Source organism: Xenia sp. Carnegie-2017, unplaced genomic scaffold (genome assembly GCF_021976095.1).
Source record: "Xenia sp. Carnegie-2017 unplaced genomic scaffold, XeniaSp_v1 HiC_scaffold_24, whole genome shotgun sequence".
Taxonomy (NCBI): Eukaryota; Metazoa; Cnidaria; class Anthozoa; order Malacalcyonacea; family Xeniidae; genus Xenia; species Xenia sp. Carnegie-2017.
Genome location: NW_025813487.1, coordinates 14,680,046 through 14,702,532, shown reverse-complemented (window position 1 = coordinate 14,702,532; position 22,487 = coordinate 14,680,046). Strand labels below are relative to the sequence as shown.

Here is a 22,487-nt window from a genome sequence, read left to right as displayed (position 1 = left end):
CGTATGAGATTTATAATTAAAATTGTTATAATTGCATGTGTATTTGAATGGTTTTCTGCATGTAAAACCCAACAAACTACTATATATTACTTCAGAATTTTCATCAATTTGGTAATCTTATGGATGCCACTCAAATTCTGGATCTTGACGACGATGAGGAAAAAGACTTCGACGTGAAAAAGACGGTAGGTGTTTGGAGGTTATGAATGGTGCCCATGCATGCTGTTGATGGCAATTATCATTCAAATGGGATTGTTGTGCATTGGATGAAACATACGCAAACCATGTATTGTTTCATGGTTGTGACATTGTAACTTGTTATGCTAATTGCTTGTACTGCAACATTGTGACTTGTATTGCTTATTGCTTGTACTGCAACATTGTGACTTGTATTGCTTATTGCTTGTACTGCAACTAACATTGACCATACATGATACATATAAGATATTTTGATGGACAGATAGTGTTAATATCTGGTTAATGCGTGCTGATCCTGCCTGACCAGGATCCATCTCGCTTCACTATGTGGGGCAATTTCCTGCACTGGTACCCCTTAGCGGAAAATTGTACCAGTGAGATCTTGGATACACAATAAAAACATTCCAGTTTGGGATATGATTTGCTTCACCATGATAAATCTGATTTCATTTTAACATCTATGTGAACAACTACCAAATGATTTAGGAAATAGTGATTATTTTAAAATCTAGGTTGGATTTCTGCAAGTTGAATCATTTGGAGATTTTCCAAAGACTTTGTTTCCTGTTTATGAAGGTGAATATTGTGTACAAATAAGATGTAATTCATAAATGTTTTGATTATTTCTAGAATTTAAAGTAAATGCCGCTTGTCAGATTAGACTACAAACATAGTTTGGAAAAATGTGGCCACAAAATGCATCTGTAGTTTCTTTTGAATAGTGTTAGAGCAGAAGATTTGCATGAAATAATTTCAAATGATTAATTCAAGTTAGCATATCTTCAAAATAGGAGAAAACACAATTGGAAGACATAAAAGTTGCAACATAACAATCCCATTGCAAGTAAGAAAATCAATGTTAATTGTAACTGCAAACTTATTTGTTCCTTCATTTGTCAGACAGGTTTCATCTTCTTAGAAAACAAGTAATGTACATATACTTATTTTGCAGGCAGTTTCCAAGAAACATGCGTGTATTTTTGTTCATGGAACAAATCACTTCATTTGTGACTGCAAAAGCCGTAATAAAACTCGAAGAAACCAGGTAACAAGGAAATACTTTCTAGAACACATGATTTTTTCAGACAAAAGTAATCTTAAATTGAAGAAATGTTTAGTATGGCAGGATACTGCATCCTTTAAGTTACTAAAAATTTTATGTTTTTTTCACTGTGTTTGTTACCGTCACCTTTCAATTTTTGTAGATGTTCTTAAAACCTGAAGCATTGTATGAGTTGGTCAACAATGTTGAAATCATGTTGGCAGATGTCAAATGTCAATATTTGTTTTCTTCTGAAGAGGATCTGGTAGGGGGTGGGATTTTCTGCTATATGCTTACATTTATGTAGTCACATATCCTGCTTATAATGTCAATGAATAGTGCCGTGGCTTTGATTGATAAGCTTCAAAAATGAGATCTGTGTAATGTTTAATTTAATAGACCAGAAAGGAAGATGTATCTGATTCTGGGTCTGAGACAGCATCAGAGTCAATGATTCCACAATATAAAGAAGATGAGGTTCGGTTTTATTGCCATCAAATTTAGAAATACATTCAAATGTCTGCAAGCTTGATTGTGCTATGTAAAATTAAAATATTTCGACGTTTGCTTATTTATGTGATGAATTAATGATAAATAAAAGTAAATCAATAAATGAATTTTGTTAATGATTCAAATTTTACATAGCACGATTGCAGTAAGTTTGACAATACCATGTTGCATGTATTGAAAGTTGAACTTTGAATGCAAGTAAAAGACATTTTTTCATTGATTCTATTCAATGATTGAGATAAATTAAACATCATACAAGTAAACTTTCAGAATGCATCTATGCATCTCATTTATAATAAAGCAAAACCTTAAAATACATAGCTTACCTTCATATCAAGGTTCAAATTGTCGAGGGAAAATACTGTGAAATATTCTCTCAGTTTCAGCTAAAGCAATGTGCAAATTGCATAAAATGAATTGCATATAAAAATTCAGATTTAGTTTCATGTGCACATAGAATGGCCATTAACTTTGTGACACAAACGGTGCTATGAAATTATTGCAGTTACATATTTTTCTTTTATTGTATGAAGGTAGATGAAGATATGGATGAAAGAACAGACGACGAGTCGACACAAATTTATGACTTCAAAAAAATGAGAGGTTGTAAATTGCAATTTTCTCCGAAGATGTTTGATATTATCCTTTATCATGTGCTACGTATTATTTAGCCGACAATTGTCTGAACATCCATGAAAACACAGGGGATGAAATGAAAGAGAAGCAAGACAATTGCGAAAGGAAAACGATAGATGGTAAATGTTGAAACATGCAACTTCTCAGTGGTAGTGCTGTAGGGTGTAATAACTTGGCTGAAGAAAGCGAGTGGCGAAGGCGCAAGAAAACACTAGGAACAGTGGTAGTGATGTAGGATGTAAAAACTCGCCTGAAGAAAGCGAGTGACAAAGGCACAAGAAAACACTAGGAACAGTGGTAGTGATGTAGGATGTAAAAACTCGCCTGAAGAAAGAGTTACGAAGGCACAAGAAAACACTAGGAACAGTGGTAGTGATGTAGGGTGTAAAAACTCGCCTGAAGAAAGAGTTACGAAGGCACAAAACACTAGGAACAGTGGTAGTGATGTGGATGTAAAACTCGCCTGAAGAAAGAGTTACGAAGGCACAGAAAACAGGAACAGTGGTAGTGATGTAGGGTGTAAAAACTCGCCTGAAGAAAGAGTTACGAAGGCACAAAAACAGGAACAGTGGTAGTGATGTGGGATGTAAAACTCGGCTGAAGAAAGAGTTAAGGCACAAGAAAACAGGAACAGTGGTAGTGATGTAGGATGTAAAAACTCGCCTGAAGTAAGAGAGTTACGAAGGCAAGAAAACAGGAACAGTGGTAGTGATGTAGGATGTAAAACTAGTAAAGAGAGTTACGAAGGCACAAGGGAAATGTGTAAAACTCGCCTGAAGAAGAGAGTTACGAAGGCACAAGAAAACACTAGGAACAGTGGTAGTGATGGGATGTAAAACTCGCCTGAAGAAGAGAGTTACGAAGGCACAAAACTAGGAACAGTGGTAGTGATGTAGGGTGTAAAACTCGCCTGAAGAAGAGTTACGAAGGCACAAAAACTAGGAACAGTGGTAGTGATGTAGGATGTAAAACTCGGCTGAAGAAGAGAGTTAAGGCACAAGAAAACACTAGGAACAGTGGTAGTGATGTAGGATGTAAAAACTCGGCTGAAGAAAGAGTTACGAAGGCACAAGAAACACGGAACAGTGGTAGTGATGTAGGATGTAAAACTCGCCTGAAGAAGAGGTTAGGGACAATGGTAGTGATGTGGATGTAAACTCGGCTGAAGAAAGAGTTACGAAGGCACAAGAAAACAGGAACAGTGGTAGTGATGTAGGGTGTAAAACTCGGCTGAAGGAGTGACAAAGGCACAAGGAAACAGGAACAGTGGTAGTGATGTAGGATGTAAAACTCGGCTGAAAGAGTTACGAAGGCACAAGAAAACAGGAACAGTGGTAGTGATGTGGGATGTAAAACTCGGCTGAAGAAAGAGAGTGACAAAGGCACAAGAAAACACTAGGAACAGTGGTAGTGATGTAGGATGTAAAAACTCGCCTGAAGAGAGTTACGAAGGCACAAGAAAACACTAGGAACAGTGGTAGTGATGTAGGATGTAAAAACTCGGCTGAAGAAAGAGAGTTACGAAGGCACAAAAAAGGAACAGTGGTAGTGATGTAGGATGTAAAACTCGCCTGAAGAAAGAGTTACGAAGGCACAAAAAGGAACAGTGGTAGTGATGTAGGATGTAAAAACTCGCCTGAAGAAAGAGAGTTACGAAGGCACAAGAAAACACTAGGAACAGTGGTAGTGATGTAGGATGTAAAAACTCGCCTGAAGTAAGAGAGTTACGAAGGCACAAGAAAACACTAGGAACAGTGGTAGTGATGTAGGATGTAAAAACTCGCCTGAAGAAAGAGAGTTACGAAGGCACAAGAAAACACTAGGAACAGTGATAGTGATGTAGGATGTAAAAACTCGGCTGAAGAAAGAGAGTTACGAAGGCACATAAAAACACTAGGGAAGGGCCACAACTCATTTAGTTGAAAAACTTCAAAACCACGTTACCAATAGTTTAACAATATTTCTTCGTGTAGGTTTTTCCGCTGGTATCGCGTTCAGCGACGAGAAAAGGTGAAATATTCTCCTGGCGGCCATGACAACGTGATGGACACCACCAAAACTAGTGATGCTGACACCATTCCACCCACCCAAGTCGACCAATACACTTCTCCTTGCGAACACGACACTGTTGTGGCTGCGACAAACGCTTGTGGTGCTGACACCGTACCATTCACCCAAGTTCACCAGTGTTCTCCTGGTGGCGATGACGCTGTTGTGGCTGCGACACAAACATGTGATGCCCAGACCTTATCATCCTCACCACCCCGCTTTGAGAAAGAAAATGACCAACCACAAGCAGAATTGAAACGGTCGTGTGACGTCAAAGTGATGGAGAGTCCACCTGCTGAAACCATTTCACCAACGCCATTGCACCCTTACAATGAAAGCGCCCAACCTTTGGTGACATTGGAACGGTCGTGTGACGTAAAAGTAATGGAAAGTCCGTGTGATGAAACCATTTCACCATCGCCATTGCACCCTGACAATAAAAACGCCCCAACACTGGGGACATTGAAACGGTCGTGTGACGTCAAAGTGATTGAAAGTCCGTGTGATGAAACCATTTCACCATCGCCATTGCACCCTGAAAATGAAAACGCCCCACCACTGGGGATATTGAAACGGTCGTGTGACGTCAAAGTGATTGAAAGTCCGTGTGATGAAACCATTCCACCAACGCCATTGCACCCCGAAAACGATAACCCCTCGCCCCCGGGGACATTGAAACGATCGTGTGACGTCAAAGTGATGAAAAGCCCGGGCATTGGAAGTTTAACTCGAAATGGCTTAACAAATGTTGAAAGTTCCAAATGGTTTGTGAACATTTAACTATATTACCTAAAATGTCGTTTAAGCTTGTTCGCCCCTAATAATTCTCTTATCCTGTCTCTTTTGCTTCTATTAATTGACGGAAGTGACGAACTTTCCTGCTTTACTAATTTTTTTTTATTGAAACAAAAAGATAGTGATTCTAGTTTCAATTCTAGTTTCAATTCTAGTTTGAATTAATGTAAATATCTATATGGACTGTAAGATATTGCGCCAGAAATTGAGAGAAACATTTTCCCGAAATACCGCTGCCCCTCTACTAACGCAGTTTGCTGTCGACCAATCATTAACGAGACCATCACTCGTACAATACAAATATTTTTGTTTTGAATCATCGTGTCTGAAGAACAATGAACGGGAAAAAATTTTCTAAAAAAAGAAAAATTCCACTTCAAGCGATCTATAACCTTTCATTAAATTATTGAAAATTGATCCTTATTATTAGGAATTTCATGGATATCAATGTTAACGAAAGCTCCGAGGTACGTCATTCCGGTGATAGTAAAAGAATGTTTAATGGGAATATCATATCAGGTGAGGATAAAAAGTTCGATGTTTGACGGCCGGGTAAAGTCATAGAGTTGAAACTTTTTGCCCGAATTTTGTTGTTTTTGCTTCTTTGCATGTTCGTAGACGTTGATTGTCCAGGTTAGTGCAGTTCCAAGATGAACTGTTGGCGTCGGTGTGAACAGACGTTTCAACAATCTTGAAGGTCAACGTGTTCACAGACGTCAAACCTGACGTTTACTTCTCGCTTGATTCGGAATTTGACAACTCAAGCTGATGTCTGATGTATACCGCTAAGATTATGGAAACGTCAGTCAACATCAACAGTCCTTCTCAATACTCCACTAACCTGGAAAATCTACATTTACAAACATGTAACGATATTCCAGGGCTCAAAACGTGCACTTTATTTCTTTTTTTTTTCATCAAAAAAAATTTTTCAATGCAACCCACTTTGATTCATATCGGAAATATATATTTTTTGATTGCTGCAGTAAATAGTTGTTCCACTGAGGTCGAAAATTTTTTTCCAGTACCGGAAACTCCCCAAGAAAGTGGAGAAGGATGTTCAAAACTCCATACGAACACAGTAAGTACCTACCTTATATGAACGGTTTTTTGTTAGGGTGAATCATACATTTGGCTCTTTCCATTTATCTCGTCTATAGCTGTTTGCACTTCATTGTATTTTGAATTAATCATATATGCTGATTATATAGGTAGATGCTCGCCCCACGAACCAGGATGACTTGCCTTCGGATGATTCTTCTGCGCAAACATCGGAACCGTCTATTATTCCAGAATCACCGGAAGCCGTAAACGATGAAGAATCCAATCTAGGGCGGAGCGGAGAACAAGGGATCAAAATTTCCCTAGATACAAGATTCCGGGTCTTGGATTCCGATGATGATGATGATGATGATGATGACGTCACCGATGATGAAATATCCAATGCCAAAGATATTCACGAAGTATACGAGGCTGATGGAGCTAGGAAAACACTCACATATCAAATATCGGATGACGTACAACCCAAGAATATATTTTTGGTGAGTAAGTTTGGCCAGGTGATACGTACGTATCTTCAAGTTAAAAACTTTTCATAATGAAGTAACCGATATTTTAAGCCTTCAACCTCCGAGGGTAAAGTTTCCGATGCAGAGATGGGAAAGGAGAACGATATCAGAGATGTTGGAGAAACGCCACCGTCCGGAATAGACACCGTGCTGGAGGATGAAGAGAACAATATCGAGACTCAGGCATATGGCTTGAATTTCAACGTTGCGCAATTGGATAAAGAAACTGAGAACGAAACATCTGATGATCTCGTCATAAAAACGCCACCACTGAACGACCGTTTGAAAGTACCCGGAGCAATGAACTCTCAGGATCTGAATAAAGGTGAGTTTGTTTTTATTTAAAGTAAAAAATAGAGATGTTTCTCCACCAAACAGCGTTGGCAATAAGGTGTGTTGTGTGTCATTTTCAATAAGTGGTGGATTTAGTGTAGGTCAAAATTATAGGTTTGGTTTGAAATTTCTAAATAATAGTTGTTGGGAAACTCATCTCAGCTTTCCAGTCGCTGGTACAACAACACTCTGGGAACTGAGTCTTCGAACACATCCCTTGAACAAGTGTAGGAACCTTCGTTTGAGTGTAGGAACCTTCGTTTGAGTGTAGGAACCTTCGTTTGAGTGTAGGAACCTTCGTTTGAGTGTAGGAACCTTCGTTTGAGTGTAGGAACGTTCGTGTGAGTGTAGGAACGTTCGTGTGAGTGTAGGAACCTTCGTGTGAGTGTAGGAACCTTCGTGTGAGTGTAGGAACCTTCGTTTGAGTGTAGGAAGCTTCATGTGAGTGTAGGAAACTTCGTGTGAGTGTAGGAACCTTCGTGCGAGTGTAGGAACCTTCGTGTGAGTGTAGGAAACTTCGTGTGAGTGTAGGATCCTTCGTGCGAGTGTAGGAAACTTCGTGTGAGTGTAGGAACCTTCGTGTGAGTGTAGGAAACTTCGTGTGAGTGTAGGAAACTTCGTGTGAGTGTAGGAACGTTCGTGTGAGTGTAGGAAGCTTTGTGTGAGTGTAGGAGCCTTCGTGTGAGTGTAGGAACCTTCGTGTGTGAGTGTGAGTCATCCGGGAATTATAAGCCCATGCTTTAAGTTAAGGAAACCACCTAAATTTTTTTTGCACCTAAAGCTGCTCCTTACAATGGTTCTAATTGACATATTTCTCTCCCAGTCGTGCAATCTAAATTACGCAACAGCCCTAAATGCATTTATAAAGAAATTCCTCAAGAATATTTAAGGCTAAGAGTATTAATATTTAAATATGTATTAAAGTGTTTTAAAGTAAAAAGATATTTTTAATAATGTGTTTTGAGCTACCCTTCATCAGCTACTGCTGTACGAAGCTCTCGATCTTTCACTAACCTTTCGATCGTATCCATGTAAGTGATTTGTAAATGTAGTAAATGTAAGATTTAGAACCCCTACCCTCCCCTCCCTCCTCTTCCATCATCTTGGAAGGTTGTCTTCTTCTGAACTAGAGTAACATTTGTTTTTTTGGGAAACGTACGCTTCGAAAAATGACAAATGTGACAAATGTGTAAAATTTACATTTTGATTGATTAGAAATAGACGATGAGCCTACGCAAAAGTATTATGGACAAGAGAACGATGTGTCTAGCGAATGTTCAGATAACTTTCCACCACTTTCTGTTTTACTGAATTCAAAGTCAGGTGACGTTGGCGATTTTAAATTTTAAAAAATTTGCTCGTGGCGTTTCATGTCTTTTTCACTTTTCTTATAGACAGCGATGACGACTTCTCTTTCAGCAAAAACTCGTCACGAAAGAAAACTTTTCCCGCGGAAACTACTCAGGTAGATTTTTGGATCTGTATTTTATGAATTATCTTGATCATCTTAAGTAATTGTGCGCGGGGTTTGGTAACATTAACATGAATACCATCTCCTATCGCTTGTGGCATGTTTTTGACTGTTGCGTAGAGGGTGGGGGCCGTAGATTGGTGATTTGAAAGCAATTTTAGAAATCACATTTTGATTTAGGACGCTTTGTGTGTTTTATTACATCATTCAAATTGCCATGTTAATGAGCATTTACTGTAGAGTAGCCAGTCCACATGTTTGATTGTGTTATGTAAATATATTGCTGTTCACTCACTGAAAAACAGCGTTGTCATTACATCATTCAAAGTAAAATATTACTATTTGTTATATTGCCATGTGAATGGACACTTACAGTAGCGTAGCCAGTCCGCATGTTTGGTTGTGTTATGTAAATATATTGCTGTTCACTCACTGAAAAACTGCGTTTTCATTACATCATTCAAAGTAAAATTTTACTATCTGTTATATTGCCATGTGAATGGACACTTACAGTAGCGTAGCCAGTCCACATGTTTGGTTGTGGTATGTAAATATATTGATGTTCGCTCACTGAAAAACAACAGATTTGTAGATTTATAGGTGCAAATGATTTTTACAAAAGTAATTTGATTTATAAAGCATTACTCTTTCGCTATACTCTTCTAGTCGTTTGTATTATTTTTGTATTAAGTATTTTTGTTGATAATACATATAGAAATCGAGATCTCTTCGAAGCAACAAAACTCAAGAAGACAAAACGAACCACGATGATGACGTACCTATAGATGAGGACATTGAGGAATCCTGTGAGTCTCTTGTGGTGAAACGGGGTAGAGGTAGAACAGCTAGATATACGACTCGTGCTTCGACTGTGACAAGAAAATCAAGGAGACGAAAACCATCAGCCGATATTGCTACCGAGAATCCTAACTGCGAAACGGTGCAAAACACAAAAAGAATTTTGAGAAAAAGAAAGAATTCCGACGAAATTCCGACTGTCGACTCGAAACAGCAAAAAAGGGATACTTTAAAAAGTCACGTGTCAGAGAAAGAGGGAAATTCGGGCGCTGAAGATGAAGAAAGCGACTTGTTTCAGGTGAGATATTTAACTATTTCGCCACTAAGCTCGTGCATGGTTCACCAAAGGCACGGTGCTCTTGAAATTCAAGCATGCGTATCACACTCCAAAACTTGAAAATTTAATGACGAAAGCGAGTTCAAAAAACAACATGGTGTCGTCATGGCATACGAGGGACTTTGGGAAACGTTAATTTTGTGTACTCTATCATATAAATACAATCAATTTTGGCAAGTAATAAAGATGAATAGAGCTTAAAGTTTACGTATTGGGTTTGTCCCCCGTATGATTTAAAACCTTTTTATTAACTACAAGACCATCTTATATGAGCCGTTGATAACAGTCAACAGCGGTATTCTAAATCTCGTGGGAAGGTGCACGGTGCCTTCAATTCATTCGTTGATGTATGTTTTTTGTTTGCTGCAACATTCCTAAAAGATTTCTTTGATCGTTTTGACTTAGTTGCAGATTTCATTGGTTGAAAACGAAGCTGATCGAAAACGTGAAATTTCTCAATACTCCAGTCTTGCGGACACAAATCAGCGCAACCTGAAAAGAGATGATGATAAAAGTGGTTCTTATGTCGTGGTGAAACAATTTTCAGGCAATTTCTCAAAGATGAAGTCCAATGGTCTTGATCTTGATGCAGTGTGCGACGATTCAGGGGGGAAAGGATCTTCCAAGAAAGCCGAGAATCGTTCGAGTGGCAAGAAGCGCAAGACTCGAGGGAATTTTATTTCCAATGATGAAATTCGTCAACCTCAAAAAAACGACTGTGATACTCAGAAAACGCAAAAGGGGAAATACTTAAGGGGAAAACCAACGGATAAAGATAAAAACGTTGTCGCAAGCGATTTAGCTGAAAATATAAATCATAACGATGGCTTGGAAGGTAAAAGTGCACAGGATCAAAATAAATTCACTTCGTGTACGGAGAAAAAGCGACGTACATTGTCAAAATTTTCTCGCAAAAGTCGAAGAAAAGAAAGCGAGAAAACGAACGATTCATTAGACGTTGGCGAATCATCATCGAAAACGTTTGACAATGAAGAAAACGCGGAGAATAAAGATGTTGGCGAAGCATCATCGAAAACGTTTGACGATGAAGAAAACGCGGAGAATAAAGATGTTGGCGAAGCATCATCGAAAACGTTTGACAATGAAGAAAACGTGGAGACTAAAGATGTTGGCGAAGCATCATCGAAAACGTTTGACAATGAAGAAAACGTGAAGAATAAAGATGTTGGCGAAGCATCATCGAAAACGTTTGACGATGAAGAAAACGTGGAGACTAAAGATGTTGGCGAAGCATCATCGAAAACGTTTGAAGATGAGGAAAACGTGGAGAATAAAGTCAAGACTCGGGATCCTGTAGAGCTTAAAAAATTCCCTCGTGAATCTCGAGTTTCAAATGACAATGATTTGCTTTACGAGAAAAACAAATTCGATCATCTGGATGTTTTGCCAAGCGGCTTTCCTCGAGTGGATGCTTTCTCAAAAAGAAGTAAAAAGACGGAAAGTATTGGTAGATTTTCTAGGAAATCGTGTAGAAAAACCGCTGGTCGAGTGAGTAATGAAGGCACAATACAGGCGTACGACGATGAAAAAGGTTTACAGAAAGACGAGGAAAATATCAAAAGTAACTTTGTTGAGAAAACCGTCAAGAATTCATCACCGCTCGCTAGCGTTACTGCTCAAGCGAAAAAGCGAAAGTCTTCAAAGAATTCAGTTGACAATCAACATGAAACGAAAGGCAAGAGAAAACGTGCGGAATCTTCAAGGAAAGAAGATTTGAAAGTGGATGATGTCCAAAACTCTAATGATGCGAATGTACCTCATGTTGATGTGTCGAACGTACGTATATCCTTTCATTCATTTATTTTTGTAGTTTTATTTTATCTACGTCACTGAGGGTGTCACGTGTCCGCTTCTTGCTGTATTTTTATAAGAGAGAGGCCATATATCGTTGTGTTACTAACTTTTATGTCATTTTACTGAGTTTTGAGGAAAAAAGAGAAAAAAAATGAACGAAACGTTCGAAGTAGCTTCTAAAGATAATATTTCCATACATACGTAGAAGCACAATTGAAATAATACATTGACTATAACGAACAAACTTTTTTAATACAGACATGTTTCGGCAAACTTTTTCCATCATCAGTGTGAATGAATATGTTACGATATCGTCTAAAGAACAAACTTTTTTAATAGAGACATGTTTCGGCAAACGTATGCCATCATCAGTGTGAATGAATATGTTACGATATCGTCTAAAGAACAAACTTTTTTAATACAGACATGTTTCGGCAAACTTTTTCCATCATCAGTGTGACTGAATATGTTACGATATCGTCTAAAGAACAAACTTTTTTAATACAGACATGTTTCGGCAAACGTATGCCATCATCAGTGTGAATGAATATGTTACGATATCGTCTAAAGAACAAACTTTTTTAATACAGACATGTTTCGGCAAACTTTTGCCATCATCAGTGTGAAGGAATATGTTACGATATCGTCTAACTTCCATATGTTAATTAATTATAAATATTTGTAATGCTATCCTCATTTCCATTAACTGTAATTCGTTTATCTCTATTTATGTATTTAAGTATCACATTCTGTAACTCATTCATTCACACTGATGATGGCATAAGTTTGCCGAAACATGTCTGTAATAAAAAAGTTTGTTTTTTATATTCAATGTATTATTCTAAAGAGTAAAGAACGTTGTTTTTGAGTGAACGAATTACTTAGTGCGCCAGCGATATTTTATTCTGTGCCTATGTCAATATAATATAACGTTCAAAATCGATTGGCGAATTAAAACAGTTGGCAAGACGGATAGTGGATTGGATTAAGATTAGGAATTAAATGAAATTTGACATCGTGTAAATGAAAGTTGAGGTAATTGTTTGTTGCGATGTGATTTTGTTGAGACAATTTATTGGACCAAAACAGCAGTTGAAATAAAACTTTCCATTGTTAGAACATCTTCTTTGCAAATTAACATACATGTTGCTTTCTTAGCCTAAGTGATATATTTTTTTTTATCCAATAGAATGACCCAACAAAACAATCAACTCCACCCAATTCGGCCAGTAAAAGTTTGTCATCTGTTTCGTCATCGTCATCTAGTGGGAAAATATCGTCTCGCACAACTCGTCGATCAACAAAGGCCAAAAACGAGGTTTGTATCAAGCTATTTTGCTATCTACAGCTACAATTTTGCTATCCACAGCTACAATTTTGCTATCTACAGCTACAATTTTGCAATCTACAGCTATAATTTTGCTATCTACAGCTACAATTTTGCAATCCACAGCTACAACTTTGCAATCTACAGCTATAATTTTGCTATCTACAGCTACAATTTTGCTATCTACAGCTACAATTTTGCTATCTACAGCTACAATTTTGCTATCTACAGCTACAATTTTGCTATCTACAGCTACAATTTTGCTATCTACAACTGCTATTTTGCTACCTACAGCTACAACTTTGCTATCTACAGCTACAATTTTGCAATCCACAGCTACAACTTTGCTATCTACAGCTACAATTTTGCTATATACAGCTACAATTTTGCTATCTACAGCTACAATTTTTAATCCACAGCTACATTTTGCCATTCTACAATTTTGCAGCTTTTGCTATTCACAGCTACAGTTTTGCTATCTAAGTTTGCTATCTGTTTTATTCACAGTTACAATTTGCTTCAATTTTATATCTACTACTTTTGCTATCTGCAGCTACACTTGCTATCTAGCTACAATTTTCTATCTTAGCTACATTTCTATTCTAATTTTCTATCTCAGCTACAATTTTACTATCTACAGCTACAATTTTATATTCACAGCTACAATTTTATCTACAGCTTTTTATCACAGCTACAATTTTATCTACAGCTAATTTTGCTATCTACAGCTACAATTTTGCTATCTACCAATTTTTATCTACAACTAATTTTTATCTACAGCTACATTTTATTCTAGCTACATTTTATCTATCCAATTTTTATCTACAGCTAATTTTTATATCTACAGCTAATTTTTATCTACAGCTACATTTCTATCTACAGCTACAATTTTGCTATCTACAGCTACAATTTTATATCTAGCTAATTTTGCTATCTACAGCTAATTTTCTATCTACAGCTATTCTATTTTGCTATCTACAACTAATTTTTATTACAGCAATTTTGCTATCTACAGCTACAATTGCTATATTCAGCTACAATTTTGCTATCTACAGCTACAATTTTGCTATCTACAGCTACAATTTTATTATCTACTACAACTTTGCTATCTACAGCTACAATTTTGCAATCCACAGCTACAGTTTTGCTATCTACAACTACAATTTTGCTATCTACAGATACAATTTTGCTATCTACAGCTACAATTTTGCAATCCACAGCTACAATTTAGCTATCTACAACTACAATTTTGCTAACCACAGCTACAGTTTTGCTACCTACAACTGCAATTTTGCTATCCACAGCTACATAATGAGATGACAGAATGTTTTGGTCAACTTCGATGTAATTTTTATTTTGCATTCATTGCTAAGCAGGGACGTAAGCAGCTCGAAAATTGAGTTGAGTGGAGGGGGAGGGGGGATACATCATTGTATGCATTTTTTGTTGTGTTAATTTATGTTGTAACCAATAATTGTTACGATTGATAAAATCAATATATGAATACTCACATTTATTCTAAAACTTTTAGAGTCTTTCAAAGCAAGATCCAGTAAGAGTTGTATTCACTGGAATACACGATAACGCTTTGACTAAGGCGAAAAAGGTCAGTAAATCACATTTTTGATGATTAGTTTGTTGAGATCCTTACCGTCCACGGAAGGCTCTTGCATGTTGAGATCTTTTCCATCCACGGAAGGCTCTTGCAAGTTGAGATCTTTTCCGTCAACGGAAGGCTCTTGCATGTTGAGATCTTTTCCATCCACGGAAGGCTCTTGCATGTTGAGATCTTTTCCATCCACGGAAGGCTCTTGCATGTTGAGATCTTTTCCATCCACGGAAGGCTCTTGCATGTTGAGGTCTTTTCCGTCCACGGAAGGCTCTAGCATGTTGAGAATTTCTCGTCCACGGAAGGCTCTTGCATGTTGAGATCTTTTCCGTCAACGGAAGGCTCTTGCATGTTGAGATCTTTCCATCCACGGAAGGCTCTTGCATGTTGAAATCTTTTCCATCCACGGAAGGCTCTTGCATGTTGAGATCTTTTCCGTCCACGGAAGGCTCTTGCATTTTGAGATCTTTTCCATCCACGGAAGGCTCTTGCATGTTGAGATCTTTTCCGTCCATGGAAGGATCTTGCATGTTGAGATCTTTTCCGTCAACGGAAGGCTCTTGCATGTTGAGATCTTTTCCATCCACGGAAGGCTCTTGTCTGTTGAGATCTTTTCCGTCAACGGAAGGTTCTTGCATGTTGAGATCTTTTCCGTCAACGGAAGGCTCTTGCATGTTGAGATCTTTTCCGTCAACGGAAGGCTCTTGCATGTTGAGATCTTTTCCGTCCACGGAAGGCTCTTGCATATTGAGATCTTTTCCGTCAACGGAAGGCTCTTGCATGTTGAGATCTTTTCCGTCAACGGAAGGCTCTTGTATGTTGAGATCTTTTCCGTCAACGGAAGGTTCTTGCATGTTGAGATCTTTTCCGTCTATGGAAGGCTCTTGCATGTTGAGAATTTCTCGTCCACGGAAGGCTCTTGCATGTTGAGATCTTTTCCGTCAACGGAAGGCTCTTGCATGTTGAGGTCTTTTCCGTCCACGGAAGGCTCTTGCATGTTGAGATCTTTTCCGTCAACGGAAGGCTCTTGCATGTTGAGATCTTTTCCGTCTATGGAAGGCTTTTGCATGTTGAGATCTTTTCCGTCCACGGAAGGCTCTTGCATGTTGAGATCTTTTTCATCCACGGAAGGCTCTTGCATGTTGAGATCTTTTCCGTCCACGGAAAGCTCTTGCATGTTGAGATCTTTTCCGTCCACGGAAAGCTCTTGCATGTTGAGATCTTTTCCGTCCACGGAAGGCTCTTGCATGTTGAGATCTTTTCCGTCTACGGAAGGCTCTTGCATGTTGAGATCTTTTCCGTCTATGGAAGGCTCTTGCATGTTGAGATCTTTTCCGTCCACGGAAGGCTTTTGCATGTTGAGATCTTTTCCGTCCACGGAAGGCTCTTGCATGTTGAGAATTTCTCGTCCACGGAAGGCTCTTAAATGTTGAGATCTTTTCCGTCTACGGAAGGCTCTTGCATGTTGAGATCTTTTCCGTTAACGGAAGGCTCTTGCATGTTGAGGTCTTTTCCGTTCACGGAAAGCTCTTGCATGTTGAGATCTTTTCCGTCAACGGAAGGCTCTTGCATGTTGAGATCTCTTCCGTTTATGGAAGGCTCTTGCATGTTGAGATCTTTTCCGTTAACGGAAGGCTCTTGCATGTTGAGGTCTTTTCCGTTCACGGAAAGCTCTTGCATGTTGAGATCTTTTCCGTCAACGGAAGGCTCTTGCATGTTGAGATCTCTTCCGTTTATGGAAGGCTCTTGCATGTGGAGAATTCTCGTCCACGGAAGGCTCATGCATGTTTGTGTCAATTTTTTGTCCTTGCTGTTTGCAGATCGTTCAAACACTGCACGGAAAAGTTATTGACAACATGGACGACTGTACCCATTTAGTGACAGATAAGGTTTTACTTTCATTTAATGTTGCTATACCGTAGTTGAAATTTTTTGACTTTAGGGTTAGTATAATTAACAAACACGACTTTAATCATCGGTGATGTATTGGTGGGAGTAACTTGCTTATAGAATAAATTAACTATCGTAGATGTATTGGTGGGAATAGCCTATTTATTGTATAAATTATTCATCGGTGATGTATTGGTGGGAGTAAATTATTCGTTGTATAAATTAACTATCGATAATGTATCGGTGGGAATAGCCTGTTTTTAGTATAAATTCATTATCATTGATGCATTTGTGCGAGTTATGTGTTTATAGAACAAATTAAGTCATTAGAATGTGCTTATGCTTTAAGATCAGCTTTCAAATAAAATGTTAATGCTCTTTCGAAGATCAATGGAATTAGAAATAGAAGGAGGGAGAGAGGAAAGAAAGAGGAAGGAGGAAAGGGAGGAGGAAAGGAGGGAGGAGGGGAAATGGAAAGAGAGAAAGGGTGGAAGAAAGAAAGAGGAGGAGGGAGGAAAGGAAAAAGGTGGAAGGAAGGAGGAAGGAAAGGAAGGGAGAGAGAAAAGGAAGAAAGAAAGGAGAGACAAGGTACAAGGAACAATGATCTCACTTTTCCAGACTGCTGTTTGTGATCTTTTATTTAGCAAACGCCCCCCACCATTTGCATTTTTAAAAATTTCCTGCCAAATTTACCAGTCTGCTTTTCTTCAAAGGTGCGACGAACTGTGAAATTTTTATGTGCTGTTTCCCGTGGAATACCTGTTGTTGACATGTCTTGGTTGGATACATCAAAGAAGTCAAAATTTTTTGTCGGTCAGTTATAAATCATAGCTATAAGACAAGTAAGATTTAAATATACAATAAACACATACGTGAACCGGAAGCACAGAATAGATATCTTAGCAGAAGGTCCACTCGTGTCGGAACCTTTGATGTTCGTGTCTCCCACTTTTCTGAAGCAAATTCTAAAGCAGACACACTTTCCAGCAAGATACTCCTCTAGATTGCATTACAAAATATAGATGTTTTTACAAATACATCGTTTTGCACTACTAAATCTTGGAACCTTATCGTCTTCGCAAGATGATATATTTTGTAAAAATTTCGGCAAACTTTTGCTTTAAACGAGAATTATTAGTAAAATGGCATTCTCGTGCAATACTATTCCATATTGATTTTGTGAAAGTATCTTGCTGGGAAGTCACGCATGCGTAGTGAAAAAATACGCCACGATTTTAGCAGAGTGCGCCTTCTTTTAGATGTCTATTCTGTGCCGGAACTAAATTCATTCATAAATTTTGACTTCTGGATAATAGACCCAGTCCATTATCATCATAATCTGTTCTTTTGACATTGCTTTGAATTGAATAGATTCGCGTGACTTCATACTCAAGGATACAGAGGCTGAAAAGAAGTTCAATTTCTCCATAGAAAGGTAACGAGTCTTATATAAGCATGCCTATTGGTTAAGATCCACGTATGCCCAAAGATTACATAATATTAAAACTACTGCCATGAAGTTGAACCATTTATTTTTTTGTATAGCACTTTTTGTTCCGTATGATCTATACTTGGCTGTCAGTGCTTTAAAAATGCTGCTTCAATTAAGTTTAGAAAATAGGATCTATACGTAGCTGTCAGTGCTTTATAAATGCTGCTTCAATTAAGTTTAGAAAATAGGATCTATACGTAACTGTCAGTGCTTTATAAATGCTGCTTCAATTAAGTTTAGAAAATATGATCTATACGTAGCTGTCAGTGCTTTATAAATGCTGCTTCAATTAAGTTTAGAAAATAGGATCTATACGTAACTGTCAGTGCTTTATAAATGCTGCTTCAATTAAGTTTAGAAAATAGGATCTATACGTAACTGTCAATGCTTTATAAATGCTGCTTCAATTAAGTTTAGAAAATAGGATCTATACGTAACTGTCAGTGCTTTATAAATGCTGCTTAATTAAGTTTAGAAAATATGATCTATACGTAGCTGTCAGTGCTTTATAAATGCTGCTTCAATTAAGTTTAGAAAATAGGATCTATACGTAGCTGTCAGTGCTTTATAAATGCTGCTTCAATTAAGTTTAGAAAATAGGATCTTTACATAGCTGTCAGTGCTTTATAAATGCTGCTTCAATTAAGTTTAGAAAATAGGATCTATACGTAACTGTCAGTGCTTAATAAATGCTGCTTCAATTAAATTTAGAAAATATGATCTATACGTAACTGTCAGTGCTTTATAAATGCTGCTTCAATTAAGTTTAGAAAATAGGATCTATACGTAACTGTCAATGCTTTATAAATGCTGCTTCAATTAAGTTTAGAAAATAGGATCTATACGTAACTGTCAGTGCTTTATAAATGCTGCTTCAATTAAGTTTAGAAAATATAATCTATACGTAGCTGTCAGTGCTTTATAAATGCTGCTTCAATTAAGTTTAGAAAATAGGATCTATACGTAGTTGTCAGTGCTTTATAAATGCTGCTTCAATTAAGTTTAGAAAATAGGATCTATACGTAGTTGTCAGTGCTTTATAAATGCTGCTTCAATTAAGTTTAGAAAATAGGATCTATACGTAACTGTCAGTGCTTTATAAATGCTGCTTCAATTAAGTTTAGAAAATAGGATCTTTACATAGCTGTCAGTGCTTTATAAATGCTGCTTCAATTAAGTTTAGAAAATAGGATCTATACGTAACTGTCAGTGCTTTATAAATGCTGCTTCAATTAAGTTTAGAAAAAAGGATCTGTACGTAGCTGTCAATGCTTAAAAAATGCTGCTTCAATTGAATTTGAAAAATAACTTGTTTATTTCATAGTTCACTCAAGGTTGCCAAAAGTAATGGACTTCTTCACGGGTATCGCTTTTTCATCACCCCTAATGTACGACCTCCGCCCGCAGATATGAAAGGTTAGCCACTTGATAATCGCACACCTGATGCCTGTTTACCGATTGTATGTGATGTTTAACAAATAGATAACATTTAACCGTTGTCTATTCAGTTATAGATACACGGGTATGACGTCAATTGTGATAAAAATTAAAAAAAGTGGCCACGAGCCCCCTATGCGTTATCTATTTGTTTTATATAATAAAATCCAAAATATTCCCGAATTAAACCGTCAGTTTGTTTTCTTTTTCCCCCAACACTTGGAACATTGAAAAGTCTTGATTTTGCAAATATCATGCTTACGTGATCTATAGGATTGAAGAAATGCTATTGGCTAACTTAATCACGTGATAAAATGTGATTGGCTAACAAAATAGACAAGCAATGGCTGATCAATTTTGTTGAAATTTTGTTATCGAAGACGAAGTACAAGTTACTGTTTGAAAACCTTGTTTTTTCTTTTCTTTTTGCTCAAAAACGTTAACTTCCTCAACTGGGTCTTTGTAAAAATCTTTATTTTCCCATTCAGGGAGGTATTGCAATAAATTTTCAAATTTATCCGCCATTTGTTTGTTTTTATAAACATGAAATTTTCTGTGACGTCAATTCCTCTTATAGATCATAGCTCTCGACCAATGAAATTGCTGAAATTCTTCTGGTTATTATATAATACTGTTTAATTCTCTCTGTTTTAGTGATTATATGCAGTGCTTGTGGTGAGGTGAGTCAAGGATTTTTTTGTTCGTCTCAATTTTCACGAGCATCTGATTTTTCATCTCTGGTCTTTTTCAATGAAGCTGTAATAACCATCCTACAGACTTCTTGTCTTGTCATTATTTACATGTGATCAGCGAACTATTGCACATCACCATAACAAAGTTGATAATAACTATCCTACAAACTTCTTGTCTTGTCATTATTTACGTGTGATCAGCGAACTATTGCACATCACCATAACGAAGTTGATAATAACCATCCTACAAACTTCTTGTCTTGTCATTATTTACGTGTGATCAGCGAACTATTGCACATCACCATCACAAAGTTGATAATAACCATCCTGAAAACTTCTTGTCTTGTCATTATTTACGTGTGATCAGCGAACTATTGCACATCGCCATAACAAAGTTGATAATAACTATCCTACAAACTTCTTGTCTTGTCATTATTTACGTGTGATCAGCGAACTATTGCACATCACCATAACAAAGTTGATAATAACCATCCTACAAACTTCTTGTCTTGTCATTATTTACATGTGATCAGGGAACTATTGCACATCACCATAACGAAGTTGATAATAACCATTCTACAAACTTCTTGTCTTGTCATTATTTACATGTGATCAGCGAACTATTGCACATCACCATAACGAAGTTGATAATAACCATTCTACAAACTTCTTGTCTTGTCATTATTTACATGTGATCAGCGAGCTATTGCACATCACCATAACAAAGTTGATAATAACCATTCTACAAACTTCTTGTCTTGTCATTATTTACGTGTGATCAGCGAACTATTGCACATCACCTTAACAAAGTTGATCACGCGTAAGTGGATTGAGATTGAAAGACGCCGGCAATTTTTTGTCATTTTATATATTATTATTTGGCTTGTTGTTTTGTTTGGTAACTATCAATCTTCTTCGCCAATCATTATACGAAAGTTTCGCTTTCGTTTTCGTTTTTGTTTTCATTATTTAACATAGATCTCATGGTAAAAAAAACATAGAATATTATAGCTATAAGAAGCAAGAAATAATAATAATATCCACGAATGAGACTGTGAGGGTACTTCATGTAACGGCATTCAATTTTGTAGGTTGTTGCGAGATTCCCACCTAAAAATGATAACCAAGTGATAATCATTTCGTCTCCGAATGATCGACACCTCGCTGAAAAACATCACGTGAAATCTGCTTACTCAGCAGAACTTCTCCTCACCGGAATATTACGTCAGCAACTTGACTTTGAACAGTATCCTTTCGTTTGATAAGAAATAGAATATGCCAAAGTGCAGATAGTAAGGTCATTATACTGCATTCAACATAAGACAATAAGCATACCTAGAAGTCGGTTATGAGGAAATTGGATAGCAATATTAGATGCTTCTGACACTTATCACACCCTTACATTGTGTCGAGATTTATGATAAGAAGTTTACCTCTTTTTGGCATTTGCATGTGAAGATACTACGTCATAGTGACACAAACACCTTGCGCTTCACTGTGCGCTCTGCTAGATATTTTTTAAAGTTCGATCACAGAATCAACGGTATTGTCCAGTATGGTGTTATCATCCAGTAAGGTATTATCGTAGAGTATAGTAGCATTGTCGAGTATGGTATTTCCCAGCATAGTATTATTGTAGAGTATGGTACCATTGTCTAATAAGGTATAGTCCAGTATGATATTATTGTCCAGTATGGTATTGTCCAGGAAAGTCTTGTTCAATATGGTATTATTGTAGAGTAGGGTACCATTGTTCAATGTGATACTATTGTCCAATATGATATTATTGTTCCGTAAAGTATTATTATTCAGTATGATATTATTGTCCAGGATAGTATGCATCAGAAAGTTGCACAATTCGAAACCACGTTATTAATTTGCGAGTACTATTTTCCTTGAAAAATCGTTTTGTTATTCATCATCCATAATATCGACATTTTTTCATTCATGGTTTTTGAGTGTTTGTTTACTTTCTCTATTGCCAATTTATGCTGAAATTTTCCCCAATTTTCCTTCACTATATAAACCACCAGACACAAGCTGGATTTCAACGCGACGGATGTAGGAGAATCTGACTTAAACACTCCCGCAAAATCAAAAGGACGAAGAAAACGTTGATATTTATGCCTTCAGATAGGTATAAATAAATATGTTCGTTGAATGGACATGATTATTCCTCAGAGTTCACAATTTGATGCAATTAGAAATCTCTTCATGTGCACGGTACTTGTATTAGAAGCACATCTCCATCTTTTTATGTACTCTCATTGCAATATAAATTGTTTAGAACATTTTCCCACATAATAATGACGACATTCACGGTACTATAGTAGCACAAGCACATCTCCATTCTCCATGTTATTATGTACTCTCATTGCAATAAAATTTGTTTGGAACAGTTTCCCACATACTAATGGCGACTTTTACGGTACTGTAGTGGCACAAGCATATTTCCATCTTTTTATGTTGTTTGTATGTTATATAAATT

At 37.2% G+C, this 22,487-nt stretch overlaps 1 protein-coding gene across 1 annotated transcript; it reads left to right on the top strand.

Moving 5' to 3' along the window:
* The first annotated feature begins 1,423 nt into the window (after positions 1-1,423).
* Positions 1,424-22,413, top strand: LOC124451930 (general transcriptional corepressor trfA-like). Its single transcript, XM_047002534.1, has 22 exons — positions 1,424-1,512; positions 1,640-1,717; positions 2,284-2,353; positions 2,422-2,505; positions 4,360-5,199; positions 5,661-5,749; positions 6,256-6,311; positions 6,442-6,771; positions 6,850-7,123; positions 8,347-8,454; positions 8,526-8,596; positions 9,318-9,698; positions 10,143-11,534; positions 12,742-12,870; positions 14,411-14,485; positions 16,309-16,377; positions 17,092-17,191; positions 17,750-17,813; positions 19,195-19,286; positions 19,962-19,987; positions 21,091-21,245; positions 22,033-22,413. The coding sequence occupies exons 5-22, from the start codon at positions 4,430-4,432 to the stop codon at positions 22,115-22,117; spliced, it is 4,266 nt and encodes a 1,421-aa protein (XP_046858490.1). The 5' UTR covers positions 1,424-1,512; positions 1,640-1,717; positions 2,284-2,353; positions 2,422-2,505; positions 4,360-4,429; the 3' UTR covers positions 22,118-22,413.
* Positions 22,414-22,487: the final 74 nt, after the last annotated feature.